At 44.9% G+C, this 17,281-nt stretch overlaps 1 protein-coding gene across 5 annotated transcripts in view; it reads left to right on the top strand.

Moving 5' to 3' along the window:
* EDAR (ectodysplasin A receptor) overlaps nucleotides 1-13,011 on the top strand; it is an 89,100-nt gene extending 76,089 nt beyond the window's left edge. The window contains exons 7-12 of one of the 5 annotated variants that reach the window (XM_047854565.1): nucleotides 1,014-1,142; nucleotides 1,259-1,333; nucleotides 1,618-1,690; nucleotides 4,258-4,414; nucleotides 5,518-5,578; nucleotides 10,330-13,011. In XM_047854565.1, the coding sequence (XP_047710521.1) occupies nucleotides 1,014-1,142; nucleotides 1,259-1,333; nucleotides 1,618-1,690; nucleotides 4,258-4,414; nucleotides 5,518-5,578; nucleotides 10,330-10,652 (818 nt within the window). In that variant the 3' untranslated portion in view covers nucleotides 10,653-13,011. The remainder of the gene's footprint in view (nucleotides 1-1,013; nucleotides 1,143-1,258; nucleotides 1,334-1,617; nucleotides 1,691-4,257; nucleotides 4,415-5,517; nucleotides 5,579-10,329) is intronic. The other 4 variants (XM_047854566.1, XM_047854567.1, XM_047854568.1 and 1 more) reach the window with 4 other exon arrangements.
* The last annotated feature ends 4,270 nt before the right edge of the window (nucleotides 13,012-17,281 follow it).

The following is a 17,281-nucleotide window of genomic DNA, read 5'->3' on the forward strand; positions in this document are numbered from 1 at the left end:
TCCAAACCTGACCTGTACTTTCACAGAGCATCAAAGCAGGAAGACTTTGCTAGGATATATGAGTCTCATTTCCTCCATACCCCAAGTGAGGGGCAGGAATAGCACACCACAGAGAATATTACAACGTTTATATCATCCATACCTGGCATCCAAATAATGATACTCCCCACATGACAAGCTGAGGCCAGTTTTCCTGCAGACACACCCCACTGGGGAGGATGGGCAGCTGTGGAAACAGGCAGTGCTGGGGCTACAAGCTCTATGCCTCTTCCTAAAGGGCTGCCACCTCCCTTACATGGTCCCCAGTGCTTTAGATCTTATCCCTTTCCCATGGTGGGTAACCTGGATCCTGCCTCATGACAACAAGAATCTTGTGATTTCAGAGAATTAGAACACACGTCAGGGCATTGTATGTATCAACAGCAGGCATTACTGGGGAAATGACTGAGAACCGCCTTGCGAACCGCCCCAGGGAAGAATCATGGTGGAGGTGATGGAACAGAGGAAGAGGTGTGGCAGCACCTGTACCACCTTTGCCCTGAGACTCCGATTATTACATGCAACTGAAATTGCATGAGACACAGGACAGAGCCAAACCAAAAATAGAATTTCTAGCCCTCAGAAAAACCTTGGGTGGAACTGTCTTCAGGACACTTGCTCATGGGTCTCTTCCTCTCCATATCCCACCTGACCCAGGGCTCCCAAAGTAGTAGAAGCACAAGCAAGCACCTCAGGAACAACTGAGTGAACCCAAACCATGGGGTTCCAGAGAAGTCTGGATCAGCCTTAGTTAAGACCAGCCAGGAGAGCTCCTGGGCAGTCCTGACATGATTCCCAAAGAAAATCTGTACAGCTTGGGTCTCAGGCTAAGCAAGTGTTTTGGATTCTGAGGGTCCCCTGGAAGCATCTCCTGCCACAGGCACTGCCATCTTCTCAGAGGGCGGGTCCTGCCGGCCTGATGGGCTCTTGTAGGGAGTCCTGAGCCCTATGTTGCCCTCTCTCCCTGCCTCCAGCAGAGCTCTCAGGCCAAGGGCACCTGGCCACAGCCCTGATCATTGCCATGTCCACCATCTTCATCATGGCCATAGCCATTGTCCTCATCATCATGTTCTACATCATGAAGACGAAGCCTTCAGCCCCAGGTGACTGCTCCCCAATGCCCCTACACCCACCCCACAAACCCTCACTCTCAGACTGCTCCATCAGCTTACCCTGTCAGCGAGCCAGGCTCCTCACACCCTTCCCTTTCTCCAACCAGCATGCTGCACCAGCCACCCAGTGAAGAGTGTGGAAGCCCAAGTGAGCAAGGAAGAGGAGAAGAAAGAGGCCCAAGGTCTGCATACACAGCCCCCACAGCACGGGTGTCCATTTCCAGGGTGGAGGTTGTCTGCCCCACTCACCAGCCTGGCCTCATAACACTGGTGCTCCCATGCAACGTACAACAGGGCTGCAGGAAAAAGTGTCAGTGCCCCCACATTGTGCTTGGCTCTGAGGGTGGTGTGGTTTAGACACCAGTCAGGCCTGCTAAAGAGGAAGTGAGCAGGGAAGGATGAGCTCAGAGTCAGGGGCCGACTCCAGCTCCCTTCTCCCACCCCCAATCTTTCCATTTATCTGCAGACAGCGTGGTGATTTTCTCCGAGAAGGATGAATTTGAGAAGCTGACCACAGCTCCAGCCAAGACTGCCAAGAGGTAAGCCAAGCCAAGGCAGCCACTTACCGTGGGATGGAGCAGCCCCCAGCCCAAGGTGAGGTCAGGGATCCTCTTGGGTTCCTGAGCAGGAAGGGGAGCTGGGTTGCCAGATGGGGAGCACATGGAGAAGCCTAGCCACTGGCTGGAGGCTCCAGAGGGAGCAGGGCCTCAAGACCGGCAAGGCAAGTGAGTACCAGGTTTCAGCCTCACCACTGACCTGCAGCAGGGGCCAGGCAGCATGAGGGGGCAGGTGGTTAACACCTTGCTCCAGGGCCAGATGCCCTGGGCCTTCTTCTACATCCACCTTCTGCGTGCAGACCCAAAGCCTGCGAGTGCCCCTTTCTTCTCCAGCAGCCTACTGCGGCCAGCACTGACACTGACATCACTAGTGCTAAGGCCAGCACTAGTATCCCTAAACCCTGAATGGCAGAGGTGATGATGATGGCTACCAGACATCTGGCCGCCAGGCACCATGCTAAGTGTAAGCACCCCATGAGCAAGGTGCTAATATCCCTGATTGTGGGAAGCCAAGGTCTGGAAGCTGTCACATGCCTGAGGTCACACATCCATGAGTGGCAGGGCAGAGAGCCAGAGCCCCTGGAGCTCTGACTCCAAAGCCCACATTGTACAGGCTCCAGACCAACCACTAATGCTTATGAAGTAAGGCCTCTTAAGGAAGAGGTTTGGCATATGAAATTTGCACCATACTTAGTGCACATTAGGATGTAGAATCAGCCCTGGCTCTAATGTCTAGGGCAGAGGGAAGTGAACTTTTCCTTAGCCCCTTAGATGGTAATTTGAACTTGGTCCTGCTTAGGTTCCGAAAACCCACCCCATGGTATCAGCACCCTGTCCAGCCTCCACCCACTTGGCCATTCCAGGACACCATCTACCCAAATGCCCATGTATTTGGGGCACAGAGGCCATGGGAGACCCCCAAACTAGTTACAGGAAGAGCAGAGGAGCAATGCCTCCTGTCCTGGCCTCTGGCCTGGGACCTTCCTGTGGTGGGTGAACTCTTGCAAAGGCTTTCATTTGTAGGAATGATCATGAATCCACATGTTCATGTAGACCTTTGGTGTTAATAAAGCACTTCTAAACATGTTACATTTGGAAAACCCCAGCATCTCTCAAGACCCTTGATACAAGGTCAGAAAGCAGACTTAAATCATGAAATCTTTGCATGCTGGAAGAAAAGAAAGTGTGTCCACCTCAGCAGGCCCTCAGATGGCAGGTATTTCCTGTGAGTACCTCCATTCCCACTGACCTCATTTCAGAACACCAGGGCATGCAGGGGCCATGATGCAGGGTCTGGCTCTGCAGAGTGCCTCCCTGGGGACAAGTTTCTCCTCCACCCTCCAGTCTATCCAGCCTGGTGTTGTGGCGGCCTCTCCTCTTCTGTTCTTCCAGCCTTTTCTCAGTCTCAAAAGTAAGGAAAAAGGAATACTAAAAAGGGCAGGGATGTGTCCCATGACTTAAGCTTCATCTAAAGAATAAGGGAAATTTGGGGTATTTGGAAAAATATTTGGAAAAATAATACTTGTTTCATATGTAAATGTCAAGTAAAACTTAAAACCCAACGATGGTGCTATAGAAGACAAGGCACAGAGCTCCTCTCCCCTCTGCCTGCTCTCAGTTCTTAGGGAAAGGACCTAGGACAGTCAGTGGTCTCTGGGGACAACCATGCTTTTGTTCCTAGCCTGCTGTCAAGTGGAGACAGCAGCAGGCCAGCCAACTCCAAGTGAGTCCCTTGAACCTACTGGGCCTCACCTTTATCTGGTCTCTACAGTTGTGTTTGAGTGTGGGCTTCATTACTGTAACCCAGTTGCTAGAAAAGAATAATTCTTTGTAAGTCTTCAGCCAGACCACAGGAAGCCAGCAGGATGCCTATAAAAAAGAATGCTGTTTTTTATATATTTGGAATGATTTTGAGAGTTTAAGCTCCACCCCACATGTGCCTAAGGCTGTGGACAGTGAGCAGTGGTGGAAGTGGGCCCACATGACTTCCTGGGGGATTTCCCAGAGCCCCTCACCAGGCTCTCTGTGACTCCCCCCCACCACAATGCACACATTTCAGCCAGATCACCCCCTGGTCAAGAGGGGGTCCCCAGGCAGGCTCCATTCAGCTTTGTTTTGGGTTATTCCAGAGAGCTTGCACAGATTCGGTGCTGGCCACATAAACTGTTTGCTTTTAGACACGAGGCTGAACCTGGCACTTTCCTGCATTAAATATAGGAAGCTGTGGTGTATTTAAGAAAGCTTGACTGAGCTAGGTCTGGGTGGACAGATGAACAGATGCCGTCCCCCTCACTGTTGGACCCCAGCCCTGCGGGGCTCATGAGACACCTTGTGAGTCCTCTGACAGGACACCTGCAGGCCACCCAACATCCGGGTCACTAGTTGGGAAAATAGCAGACAACGAGGAGTAAGAGCGGGGCACGTCTCTCTCGCTTCATGCCCAGAAGCTGCTCAGTGAAAGCATGGGGAACAAGTCCCTGACCCGGTTGTCTCCCCACTGGGAGGACGTATCAGGGCTGCAGTTAACACACACCTTTCTGTTTCCACAGCGAGAATGACGCATCATCGGAGAATGAGCAGCTGCTAAGCCGGAGCATGGACAGTGATGAGGAGCCTGCCACTGACAAGCAGGGCTCCCCAGAGCTGTGCCTGTTGTCACTGGTTCACCTGGCCCGGGAGAAGTCGGCAGCCACCAAGTCAGCCGGGGTGAGGCCCTGGCGCTGCCGCACGCACGCTCACCATTCCCCAGTAGACACACCGCCAGGAACCTAGACAGAGTGGCAGGTTCAAAACGATATAGTAAAAAAAAAGGAAACTTATCTCTCTATTATAGAACTTTACAAAAGAAAATGAAAATAAGCAAAGAAAAAAAGTTAAAATTGTTTGGGATACCATAGGACAGGAAAAAACCTTTGCAAACATACTGGTGTGTATCTAAGCAGACAAGCGTATGTATATGTGTGGGGTGGGGGTGGGAATGGGCATATGAATACACACACATACATAATATGCATTTTTCATGTAAAATTGTCCAAAGGGCTCGTCACCTAAATCAGGCCCCCACCCTCATGGCAGGGTGCATGGGCAAAGAAGCACAGGTCTGCCCAGGCTGCCTGAGTGTGTAGCACTTGGGTCGTTGGCAGCCCCTTGGGACCTATTCTCCCAACCCCAGGTCAGCATGTTTCTAGGTAATGTAGCTTAGGGTAAAAAAAAGTCCCTCCATTGGGAAGCCGAATCTGGCCTGGGTCTGGACAGGGATGCCATGCTCTGGGCTGCCCTGAGTTCAGGGATGTCTGTAACGGCACCCATCACTTGCAGGGACCCTGGAGGCCTATGGAGTTTTTCTGAGAGGTATTGGCTCCTGTGGGGCATGGGACTTTTCAGCCAAGGTCCCTTCTGCACTCATCCAGCATGGGCCTTGTGTCCTTACCCCAAGCTGTGTGCTCTGGGAGAAGAGTCTGTGGATAGCTGCAGACACGGCCATAGCATCTCAGGCCACCGCCAGCCGGCTGGGGTCCTCACCACTTACCCTCCCACACAGACTGATGCAGGTGTCTTGTGAGCCCAAATGTTCAGTGGGAGCAGCAGCCTCTACCTCTGTGAATACTGAATGTGCTTCAGGCAGAGACCTGAAGAAAAGGCTTTCTCCCTGTGATTTCCTGATGAGATGTTCATGTGAGGGCGCCATTCAGCATTTCTGACTAGAAGTCAGGGGAGAGCAGCTGCCAACACTCCGATGGAGAATTTGTATCTTTGATGGCTACCACTTTCCCTTATGAAAATTAACATTCTCTTAACTTTTCCTATAGATTCAAAGTCGAAGGAAAAAGATATTGGATGTGTATGCCAATGTGTGTGGAGTTGTTGAAGGTAAGCATGGATGCACTGTTGGGGGACACTTAGCCAGGTTTCCCCAAGGATCTTGTCCCAATCATCAATATGTAGGAAACAGCTCTGGTAGGAGTCCTGAGGCCCCATGAGGGCTGAGAAAGGCCGCCCACTCTAGCTTGTCATGCTCCTTATCCCAGTGGCTGGGGAACCCACTTCAGGTGTGGAAGGACATAGGATTTGGCATGAAGCTATTTAAAACTTTTGCCTGGCACTCCCCACAGCCCTTTCCCTCACAGGACAAGAAGATGACACCCATCCCCAGGGCAGAGCCTCTCTAGGGGACTGTGGATTCAGGATGATCTAGAGAACAGTGTCCTCCAGTGTCCCCAGATCCTGTCCCCACATTGGTGTTTTCAGTCACTTACCCAATAATTAACTGGCCTTGCCCTTTCCCTGTGTAATGGTCTCCATCCACAAAGATGCTTCTGGAGCAAGCAAAGTCAGGCTGTATCACAGCAAGTACCCTCCAGGTATGGGCAGCAGGACTAGGAATATAAATATTTCAACCTGAAACAGGAATCCACACTGCCCACTTCTTCTCAATCCAGGCTCTAAATCACCTTTGTATTCACCCAGGAGACAAAACCCCTTATCACTGAGGTTAGGGTCACTGGTTAGGATCACCCAGCTTCATCAGGCCACTCAGTCCTGCTCTCACTGGCATCCCTCCTTGGACTTCAAGGTCTGGCCCAGGCAGCAGGAGTGGAGCCTGGTGCTCTCAGTTCTCCGCACAGTTAGAGCCCAGCACACCTTGCCTGGGGCAGGCTCCCTGGCTGGGTGCTCTGTTGGTCAGAAATAAGTTCTAGGGGCCAAGAACTCTACTTGGCTGCCTGCTGAAATATGGCATCTCTTCTCCAAAAATATACATGCCCCAGGGTCAGCCTGTGTGATAAGGCTGGCAAGGCCAAGGGACCTCAGCTGCCCAGTGGAGGGCAGCACTGTGGAGTTATTCCCAGTGCCAGTGGCTCTCTTCAAGGCTGAAGGAAGGACACAGAGGAGAAAGTGACTGCTGGTGACTCATCCCTGCATGGGAAACACCAACAGCCTTTGGTTCTAAAACCTCCCAGAAAGAGGAGGATCCATATATCTTTTCTTCCCCCACCCCCATATGCAATTTTCTTCTAAAGGAAAGTCAAGGGAACTGACAGGAACCTAATAAAGATCTCTGAAAAGAAGTCTCTTCATTTGAAAAATAAACCATGTCTTTAAATGCAATAACTCCATGGAGAAATAAATGTAATAAACCAAATTTCATCCCTGACAATAGAAAAAAAAAGAGGTTGTTGTTTACTTTCCAAGTGTGTGAAGATTTTCCTGTTATCTTTGTTATTTATTGATTTATGGTTTGATTCCATTGTGGTATGCAAATACACTCTTTCAATTCTTTTAAATTCTTTTGTTGAAATTGAAGGCCTGTATTCTGCTATTGTTGAGTCAAGTGTTCTATAATGTTGATTGGATTTTCTTCATGGTTGGATTTTCCTTGTGTTGTTGAGTTCTGTATTCTTGCTGATTTCCTAGTAATTGTTCTATGAATCACTAAGGGAAAGGTGTTGAAGTCCCCAACTGTAATTGTGGAATTGTCTATTTCTCCTTTAAGTTCTTCAGTTTTTTGCTTCATATATTTTGGAGCTCTGTTGTTTGATGCATATAGATTTAGGATTGCTATGTCTTCACAGACAGTGGATTGACCCTTTTATTAATGTCCCTCTCTATCTCTGGTCATTTCCTTTATTCTGAAGTCTACTCTGTCTGATGTAATAGCCACTTGTGCTTTCCTTTTATTAAGTGTTTACATAGTATATCTTTTTCTATTCTTGTACTTTCAACCTGCCTATATCATTATATTGGACATCAGCTTCTTGTAGATAGCATATAATTAGGATGTTTTTAACATAGTCATTGATATGTTAGCATTTAAGATTGCTATTTTATTTTTTGTTTACTCTTTTTTTGTCTCTGTTTTTCATTTCTCTGTTTTCTTTTTCCTGCTTTCCTTTGGGTCACTTGAAGATAATTTAGAAATACACTTTGATGTTTTTTGAGTGATGTATACTATATGTTTTGAGTGCATCTTTTTCCATAGCTATTTTAGCAGTTTCTCTAGGTACTGTATTATATATACATATATAATCCACTGAGGTCATCCTTTCACTAGTTCAAGGGAAGTATAAAAACCTTACGTCCTGGGACACCTGGGTGGCTCAGTCAGTTAAGCATCCAACTCTTGATCACAGCTCAGGTCTTGATCTCAGGGTCATGAGTTCAAGCTCCCCACTGGGTTCCGCACTGGGCATGAAGCCTACTTGAAAAAAAACAACGGCTTCTGTTTATGTCCTTCCTGTTTATAGTTGTCTTAAATATTTCCTCTCTATATATTTAGAACCACATCAGTTGCTTCAAACTAGCAAACATAACTCAGAAAACCTAAAAGGAAAAGGAAAGCTATTGTGGTTACCAATATTTTTGCTTACTGTGCTCTTTACTGATGTTCCAAAGTTCCTTCTTTTAGCATTTCCTTTCTGTTTAGAGACCTCCCTTTGTCATTCTTTTAGGGTAGTTCTTTGGTGACAAATTCTTAGTTCTCCTTCATTTTGAGAATGCCTTGATTTTCCCCTCACTCTTGAGAGGTATTTTCACTGGGCATGGGGCACTGTGTTGACAGTTCTTTCATTTCCGTAGTTGAAAATACAGTGCCACATCCCTTTGGCTTCCAGGTTTCTGATGAGAAATACTTTCTCATTCTAATACTTTTCCCCTGTAGGTAAAGTGTTGATTTTTTTCTTGCTATTTTCAAGATTCCTTTGTCTTTAGTTCCATGAATTTATGATGTATCTTGGTATGAATTTCTTTGGGTGTATTCTGTTTGGAGTTTTCTCAGCTTCTTAAATCTGTAGGCTTATGTCTCTTTCCAAGTTTGGGGAACTTTCAGTTATTATTTCTTTTTTCATCCACACTCTCTTTCTCCTCTCCTAGGCCTCCATGACAAAAATGTGAGATATTTTGTTATAGCCCCACAGGTCCTTGGGGCTCTGGGTTTTTCAGTTTATATTTTATCTGTTGTTCAAATAAGTGATTTCTATTCTGTTACCCAGTTCACTAATTCTTTCCTCAGTCTATATTCTGCCATTGAGCATATCTACTTAACTTTTTATCTCAATTGTATTTTTGCAGTTCTAACATTTCTACTTGGTTCTTATATTTTCTATCTTTTGCTAAGGCTTCCTATTTTTTTCACTTGTTTTAAGTATGTATGTAATTATTTGTTGAAGCATTTTTATCATGGCTTCTATAAAATCCTTGTCAGGTAATTCTAGCATCTCTGTTATCTCTGATATTTTCTATTTTTATTTGAGATTTTTCTAGCTACAAAAACCACAGAGAACTTGGCTGACCCTGCCTCACACTCTTTATCCCTTTTTGGAAATATTTTCAAAAGTAAAATTAAGAACATTTGAGATCTTCCTAGTTCTTGGTATAAGTGGGTTTCTATTGAAACCTGGAGAGTTTTATGTCATGTTATGAGACTCTGTGTCTTATTTAAACCTTCTGTTGTATCTGGCTTCCTCTGACACCTCTATGGAGGTAAATATCTAGGTTCCCACTCAGCCTTCATTTACACCCAAGTAGGAATCTCTTTTTGTTGATGGCAGAGGGGTGGGGTGGGAAACTGTTTTTCCAAGTGGTCTCCACTGATACCACTGGGCTGGGAGGCTTGTTACCAGCTGATGATGATAAAGTCCAGGCTCTTGACCTTGCCTTCCCTGAAACCTGGTGCAATGTAACAGCCTATGGAGAGTGGACATCCAGGCTTTGCTGGCCTTGTTGAGGGTGGGGCCACAGTTTTCTCTGTGGTGTTTGGCTGTAACAAAGCAGTTACTGTCTAAATGTTTTCTTCTTGCTAAGCTTCTTTTTTCCTAGTGCTTTAGTTAGAGCAGGCATCTGTTGGACGATTTTGGTTTGTTATTGTTCATATTTCTGGATTGCCGGACTCTTCAGCTCCATGTCTTGGATAATGATGCAAAAGGCTCAGCACCATGTCATTGCTTTATTCCCAAGCTCTCTACCAGTCTGTCTTTTCTCACCACTTTCCGGAGTCTCTTTGTGTTTGCTTTGTACAGAGCATCTAGGGTTTTTAGCTGTACTTACTAGGAGCAATCAGGAAAAGCATGTCTACTCCAGCTGCCAAAAGTAAAAATACATCATTTTTTAAAAATGCTCCCAGGTAAGTCTAACAGGCAGGAAGATTGAGAACCATTGGACCACTCAGGTTGCAGTGAGTTGGCTCAGGTAACACCAATTTTGGGCTGTCTTTGAAATCACTTTACATAAAGGTGACTGCTGTCTCCATAAAGGGCATAATACTGTCCTTTTGACTCCCTCCTCAGCCCAGCTCCATGTAAAGCACGGTAACCTAAGGGTAGCCCATATTCAAGGCTTTGGTGACTGCTGACAGTGTTCTTGAGGGGATTATTGTAACAGTCAATATAGTGGCTATTTTCCTAGGAGGAAGGGGCTGTTATTGGGGTTAGGATCCATGGTAAGGCTTCTCGTGTGGCTGGCAAAGTCCTGGGTGTAGTTCACCTCAAGCTATGCACTTATTTTATATGGTTTTCTGCATCTGTGTTTTATTTTACAATCTTTTTTTAAGTTTTAAAAATAATTTTTAATGGTGTTGAGCTTCTATTGACTGCCATTTGCAATGTCTGACTATGGCTATTTGTCCGCAGGTCTCAGCCCCACAGAGCTGCCATTTGACTGCCTTGAGAAGACAAGCCGAATGCTCAGTTCCACGTACAACTCCGAGAAGGCTGTTGTGAAAACATGGCGCCACCTTGCCGAGAGCTTTGGACTCAAGAGGGATGAGATTGGGGGCATGACAGATGGCATGCAGCTCTTTGATCGCATCAGCACAGCAGGCTACAGCATCCCAGAGCTGCTCACAAAACTGGTGCAGATTGAACGGCTGGATGCTGTGGAGTCCTTGTGTGCAGACATACTGGAGTGGGCTGGGCTTGTGCCACCTGCCTCCCAGCCACCCACTACATCCTGAGGAGCCTATAGTCTGCCCTCCATGGGAGGCACCAAGGATCGACCAAGGGCTCTGGAGCTGTGAGTGCTGGCGACAGACTGCCAAGAGTCAGGCTATTTCTGCTGTCACGAGGATTTGCCTTAGGCCATTCCAAGGAACAAGAGGAAATGAGGCCTGTCTTCTAATCTAACCAAAAATAAAAGATTAAAGTTGGGATGGTCCCAGCTACCCACCTGTACCTCACCAGGCAGGATGAATATTTATTCAACTCATTCAAGGGATGTTTTTGGGTGCTCAGATGAACCAAACAATGTGGGGATGACAGAGGTGAAGAATCTAGTACCTGTTTTTAAGGAGTTTACAACCTCAGGAGAGACAGAAGACGTGTCTACAAACCATCTTGCTAGAAAACATCAAACAGTCTAGACAAAGGGATACTAAGAAAACATAATAAGTTCTGAGGGAGGGAGATGGCTCCCCACTGGGGTGATGAAGGAGGGCAGCATCATGAAGAAAGAAGCTTGAATGCCTGGTGAAATGGCTACCAAAGGCAGATGCCACACTCCACATAGTGTGTCAGGTTTGGTACAAGTCTGTTAATATCCTAAGTGGCTGTTCTTAAGGTCATTCGTATTCCTACAGCCCTTCCAATCACTAATGGAAGAGTTCACTCTGTGGCCTGCCTTCTGTCACTGATCTACAAGGCATGTGTTTGTCCAGTCAAGTAGACCTGTGTCCAGTGGCCAGTTTCACCTATTGCATGATTCCCAGGCCTGAGACCCAGTGGTTTTGTATTACACATGAATTGCTTTCCACTCTCATCCCTAGTCAGATTTGACCCTTTGGGGGCAGCAATGTTCAAAGACACAGTCCATTTAAATTATGTGTCAGCCTGTTTTTGCTTCAAACAGAAATGAGTGGTCAGCTATATGTGGAAAGAGAAATTGTGACTTCCTAGGAATTCAGCCATGCATAATTTTAGATTCTGAGTGTCTGAGACTTGTGAATGAGCCTTGTGACATGAGGGTTTCTGAGCCAGTCAAGGAAAATGGAGCCTCACAACACAGGCAGGCCCTGGGCTTGAAATCCAAGGACCTAATTCTAGTTGTGCCAGCTTGGGCCATTCTCTTCTCCCTCTTGGGATTCAGTTTCTCTTTTGCAAAAGAGAGATTAGTCTGTGATTCTGTAATCAGGAAAAGTAAGGTTTAGGTGGGCAACAGGAAAGTGGACTTCAGGAAATGCCAGGCCTTCAAGGTGCACATTGAAGTGAACACGATGAGTCATCAAGATGAGACTAGAAGCAGAAAAACTCGGAGTAACTATAATTGTTTGACATACACTTAGAGGTAAAGTAATAAACTGGCATTGTTCTTGGCAAAATCTCTTACTACACCTGCAGTTGCCAAGAACATGGGAGCCGGGGTAGTGATCATACCAGGGGTTTAATTTAGAGTTCACTGCTGAGCTTCCTAATGACAGATCCGACTATAGTTATTACCAAATTAAAACCAGTCTCTGACTTACAAAGTGATGTTTTTAAAATTATAAGTCACATGACTGAGCAAATGTTTTGGGGAGAGGAAATCAGTCATACATTTAGAGCCAACAAGCAATTTCCCACCAATGAATGTAGAACATACTGTGATAGGATCATAATTAGGTCCTGAATATTTAATATCATCATTTTCTGTGTCTCTTTGCTGTTTTTCAGAACCTATTTGCTATATCCTACAAGCTAAGTACTCCATGGCAAAACTTAATTATCCTTTTAATCCCTCTTTGAAATCCTATGGCACCCTTTTCTCCTGCTTTGTGATGATGATGATGAGATTGTCCCCCTGAATCAGGCTGCAAATGTCACATGTGATGAGAATGCTGTTCCAGGGAGACAGCTTGCAGTTTCCCAAGAACAATATTTTCAGTGAAGAAGCAGAGGCGGCTGTTCCTGGACCCAGAGCTTTGCCTCATTTCACACTTACAATGCTGGGGCCAGATGTCTAGCCAGCATCATGCCATGTTTCAGTGATTCTCAACCTGCCATTTTTAGAAAGTTAGTCCTTATAGAGCTAAACATTCCTTTGTCATTTACTTATTTGGACATAAATCCAAGAATAGTCTATTCTGATGAGATTTAGCCTACATTTGGAATTCAAATCAATGTGACCATAATGATTATCACTGACCAGAACAGGGACTTCCACCCTGACATTTTGTATGGAGGCATTCATTATTTTACTATACGTAAAAACTTTTAGGAAACACCCTAACCTGGAGCTGTGGGCCTTAGCCAGTGAAGTCTTAATTGTTAATAGTTTTGTCTCATCCTGTATATATAACTTATTATATTTTACTGTTTCAATAAACTAATAAAAAGGAGATCTACAGACTGCTACAATGTGAGTTCTTTCTGGGGGTGGAGGGAGGGAGAGGGCAGGTGAGTGGAGAAGCCTCTGATTGCTCTGTTCCTGGTTATTGCACGTGTAAGATGAGACCGTATGATTGTGACCAGCCTAAATGAACTTCCTAAATTTTTATGGCCTGGGCCATGCACTCAACAGAAGCAAACATTACAGTGAGATTGTAAAACAAAAACAAAACAAAACAAAACAAAAAAAAAAACGTTTTGCTTTCCAAGTTGCCATCACTGTATCACTTAGGTACTGCTATGTAACAAACCATCCCAAAATTCAATGGCTTAAAGTGACAATTTATTATTATAGTTCGGAGGTCACTAAGGATCCCAGGTGACCTAAGTTGGGCTCAGTTGGCTATGATTTAGATGGGGCCTATGGCTGTTGGGATACTTTAATTGGGGTTGCTGTGTTCCAATGTCCCCCATCCTTGTCCTCAAACCAACATCTAGCCTATGCCTGCCTTCATCATGGCAATGACAGAAGTGCAATAGTGAGCAGACACACAAAGTTCCTTCAGGCCTACACCCAGAACTGGCACACCATCACTTCTAGCTCATTCTTTTGGCCAGAGCAAATCATATGGCCAACCCAGAATCAAGAGTAGGAAAACAGGCCCCACTCTAACTCTGTGAGCAATAAAGTTAACTCACAAAAGGCAAAATATTAAGGCAGAAAATGTAAACATCTACAGTTATGTTCATTTCCTATGGCTGCTGTAACAAATTACCACAAACCTAGTGGTTTCAAGCAACACAAATTTATTATCTTACAGTTCTAGAGGACTCCAAAGTTTTAACACAGTTGTGTTCCTTGTGGAGACTATAGAAGAAAATCTGTTTTCCTGCCTTTTCTAACTTCTAGAGTCTGTCCATATTCCTTGGCTCATGCCTCCCTTCCACCTTCCAGGCCAGCAATCCCATCTCTCCAACCTCTGTTCCCATTGTCAAATCTCCTTCCCTGACACCCTCCTGCTTCCCTCTCTTCTCCCTTGTGATCACACAGGACCCACCTGGGTAATCCAGGATCATCTCTCCATCTCAAGATCCTTAATCATCTCTGCAAAGTCCTTTTGTAACATCATGTATCACAAGTTCTAGGGCTTAGAGGGTATATGCTTTTGAGAGCTCATTGTTCTACCAACCACAATAAGTATGTAAGTGGCTGTGGAATATAACAACATAACACCATCAGAGGAAGTGTGCTGTCAAAGCATACTTTCCAGCTGGGGCTATTTTATTATATGAATAAATGTAAACTAAGCAGTGGTGGCCTTCCCACTGGGAACTATGAAGAAGGGATGGATGAGCTGGGCTGCAGGTGCTCAGCAGCAAAGACTTCAGTGAACCACCTGCCTCTATGAGCCCCGCTCTCCTCCACCTTCAGCCTCAGTGGTCCAGGGGAATGTGGCAGAGTCTCATGAACACCCAGTTTGGATTGGACAACATCTCTTTATTCAGGGCTTTGTTTACACTATTCTTCCCCAAACATTTCTAGTGAATTACTTTGGCAAAAACTATGGCTTTTGGAGGCTTAAATGAATTGTTGGCTTTATGTAAAAACCAACATATAACCTGTATTTTGTGGCTTCACTCTATGCATTTGGGGCCCTTCAAAGACATCTTGAATTTGTAATAAAATGCAATAGTCCTGGTACTATTTCCTCTATGTTGGAATGCTTTATGAATAAGGAAAATCTGGAAATAGCACAAACATTGTATTAAAAAAGCATTTTCGAGTGTCAGAGGAATCCTGCTTAGCGTAACATTCTGGTGTCAAGAGACCTTGTGAGGAGTTCAAGTAATATAAGTATTTCACTTTTTTTAGACCCAGGGGAGAGATAACCAGAGGGTGAAAATGGAGACAAGCTTTAAAACCATTTTGCTGAGAGTCACCCTAAGCCTGATTTGTCACTCAGACTAAAAGTTATGTAGTGATTCCAATGAAACAGGTTAGTCATGTTCTGTCTATTCTTGTTTTCAAAATGCTGGTCAGCATCACTTATACAGGATAACTCCTCCAATGAGGGAAAATGTTCTTGTTCACTCATAGTCACTAGTGTGGGACTCTTTGAAAGATCACATGATTTTTATCCTTATGTCAATGTGGTGTATTACACTGACTGATATGCAGATGTTGAACCATCCTTGCATCACTGGAATAAATCCCACTTGTTCATGGTGTAAGATTCTTTTAATGTATTGTTGAAATTCACTTTGCTAATATTTTGTTGAGGACTTTTGCATCTATGTTCATAGTGGCCTATAATTTTGTTTGTAGTATCCTTGTCTGGTTTTGGTATTAGGGTTGGCCTAATGCTGGCCTCATAAAATGTGTTTGGAAGTTTCCTGTCTTCTATTTGTTGTTGTTGTTGTTGTTGTTGTTGTTGAAGAGTTTGAGAAGGATTGGTATTAATTCATTTTTTAATGCTTTGTAAAATTTACCAGTGAAGCGATCTGGTCCTGAATTTTTGCTTGATGAGAGGTTTTTAACTACTGATTCAATCTCCTTTCTGGTTCAGATTTTCTATTTTATTATGATTCAGTCTTGATAAGCTATATATGTTTCTATGAATTCATCCACTTCTAGGTTGTCCAACTTGCTGGCTTATAATTATTCATAGTAGTCTTTAATGAGCCTTTGCATTTCTATGGTATCAGCTGTAACATCTCCTCTTTCATTTCTGATTATATTTATTTGAGTGCTCTTTTTTTCTTGGTGAGTGTAGCTAAAGGTTTGTCACTTTATCTTTTCAAAGAACTACTTCTTAGGTTCATCTGAAAGATTCAAGATGGTGACTAGAAGATCCTGAACTCACCTCCTCCCACCGGCATATTGAATCTAAAGCTACATGTGGAACAATTTCCTCTCAAAATATCAAATGTGGCTGAGTGGTGACTATGCATTGGGCAAATGAGAAGAAAACCACATCAAAGCAGATAGGAGAGACTGGGACACAATCTCACCATAAACCACACCCTGGCAGAACAACCCATAACTTGAAGTGTACTAAAACCTAGAGCTTCTCCCTGAAGGATGAAGGGTTCAAACCCCACATCGGTCACCCCAACTTTAAAAAAAAATTATTTAAATTTGAGTTAGTTAATGTACCATGTAGTATTGGTTTCAGAAGTAGTAGAACCCAGTGATTCATCACAGCTAGTGCTCATCCCAACAAGTGCCCTCCTTAAATGCCCATCCTCCATTTAGCTCATCCCCCCTCACCTCTCCCCCAGCAACTCTCAGTTTGTTCCCTGTATTTAATATATATTCTTAGGGGCACCTGGGTGGTTCAGTTGGTTAAGTGTCTGACTTTGGCTCAGATCATGATCTCACGGTTCGTGGGTTTGAGCCCTGCGTTCGGCTCTGTGCTGACAGCTCAGAGCCTGGAGCCTGTTTTGGATTCTGTGTCTCCCTCTCTCTCTGCCCCTCTCCCACTCACATTCTGTCTCCCTCTGTCTCAAAAATAAATAAACATTAAAAAAAATTTAAGTATTTTTTAATGCTTATTTGTTTTTAAGAGAGAGAGAATGTGAGCAGGGGAGGGGCAGAGAGAGAGAGAGGAAGACACAGAATCCGAAGCAGGCTCCAGGCTCTGAGCTGTCAGCACAGAGTCCCACATGGGGCTCAATCTCATGAACTGTGAGATCGTGACCGGAGCCGAAGTTGGACACTTAACAAACTGAGCCAACCAGGTGCCCCTGTTCTCTGTATTTATGAGTCTCTTATGGTGTGCCTTCCTGTTTTTTTTTAATGTTTATTTATTCTGAGAGAGACAGAGAAAGAGACTGAGCATGAGTGGGGGAAGGGCTGAGAGAGAGAGAGGGAGAATAAGAAGCAGAAGCAGACTCCAGGCTCTGAGCTGTCAGCACAGAGCCTGACAGGAGGCTCGAACTCACTAACCAAGAGATCGTGACCTGAGTCAAAGTCTGATGCTTAACCGACTGAGTCACCCAGATGTCCCACTCTCTGTTTTTATCTTATTTGTTCTTCCCTTACCCTATGTTCATCTGCTTTGTTTCTTAAATTCCATATGAGTGAAATCATATGATATTTGTCTTTCTCTAACTGACTTATTTCACTTAGCATAATACACTCTAGTTCCATCCACATTGCTGCAAATCAGTCATCCCAAATTTTAAGACATGCACTTGAGAGCCCCCAAAACATCTTATTATGAAAGCCAACAGGGCATAGGTAGTAATCTGTGGGGTGCCTGGGTGGCTCAGTAAGTTAAGC

The sequence above is a fragment of the Prionailurus viverrinus genome, chromosome A3 (assembly GCF_022837055.1).
Source record: "Prionailurus viverrinus isolate Anna chromosome A3, UM_Priviv_1.0, whole genome shotgun sequence".
Lineage (NCBI taxonomy): Eukaryota > Metazoa > Chordata > Mammalia > Carnivora > Felidae > Prionailurus > Prionailurus viverrinus.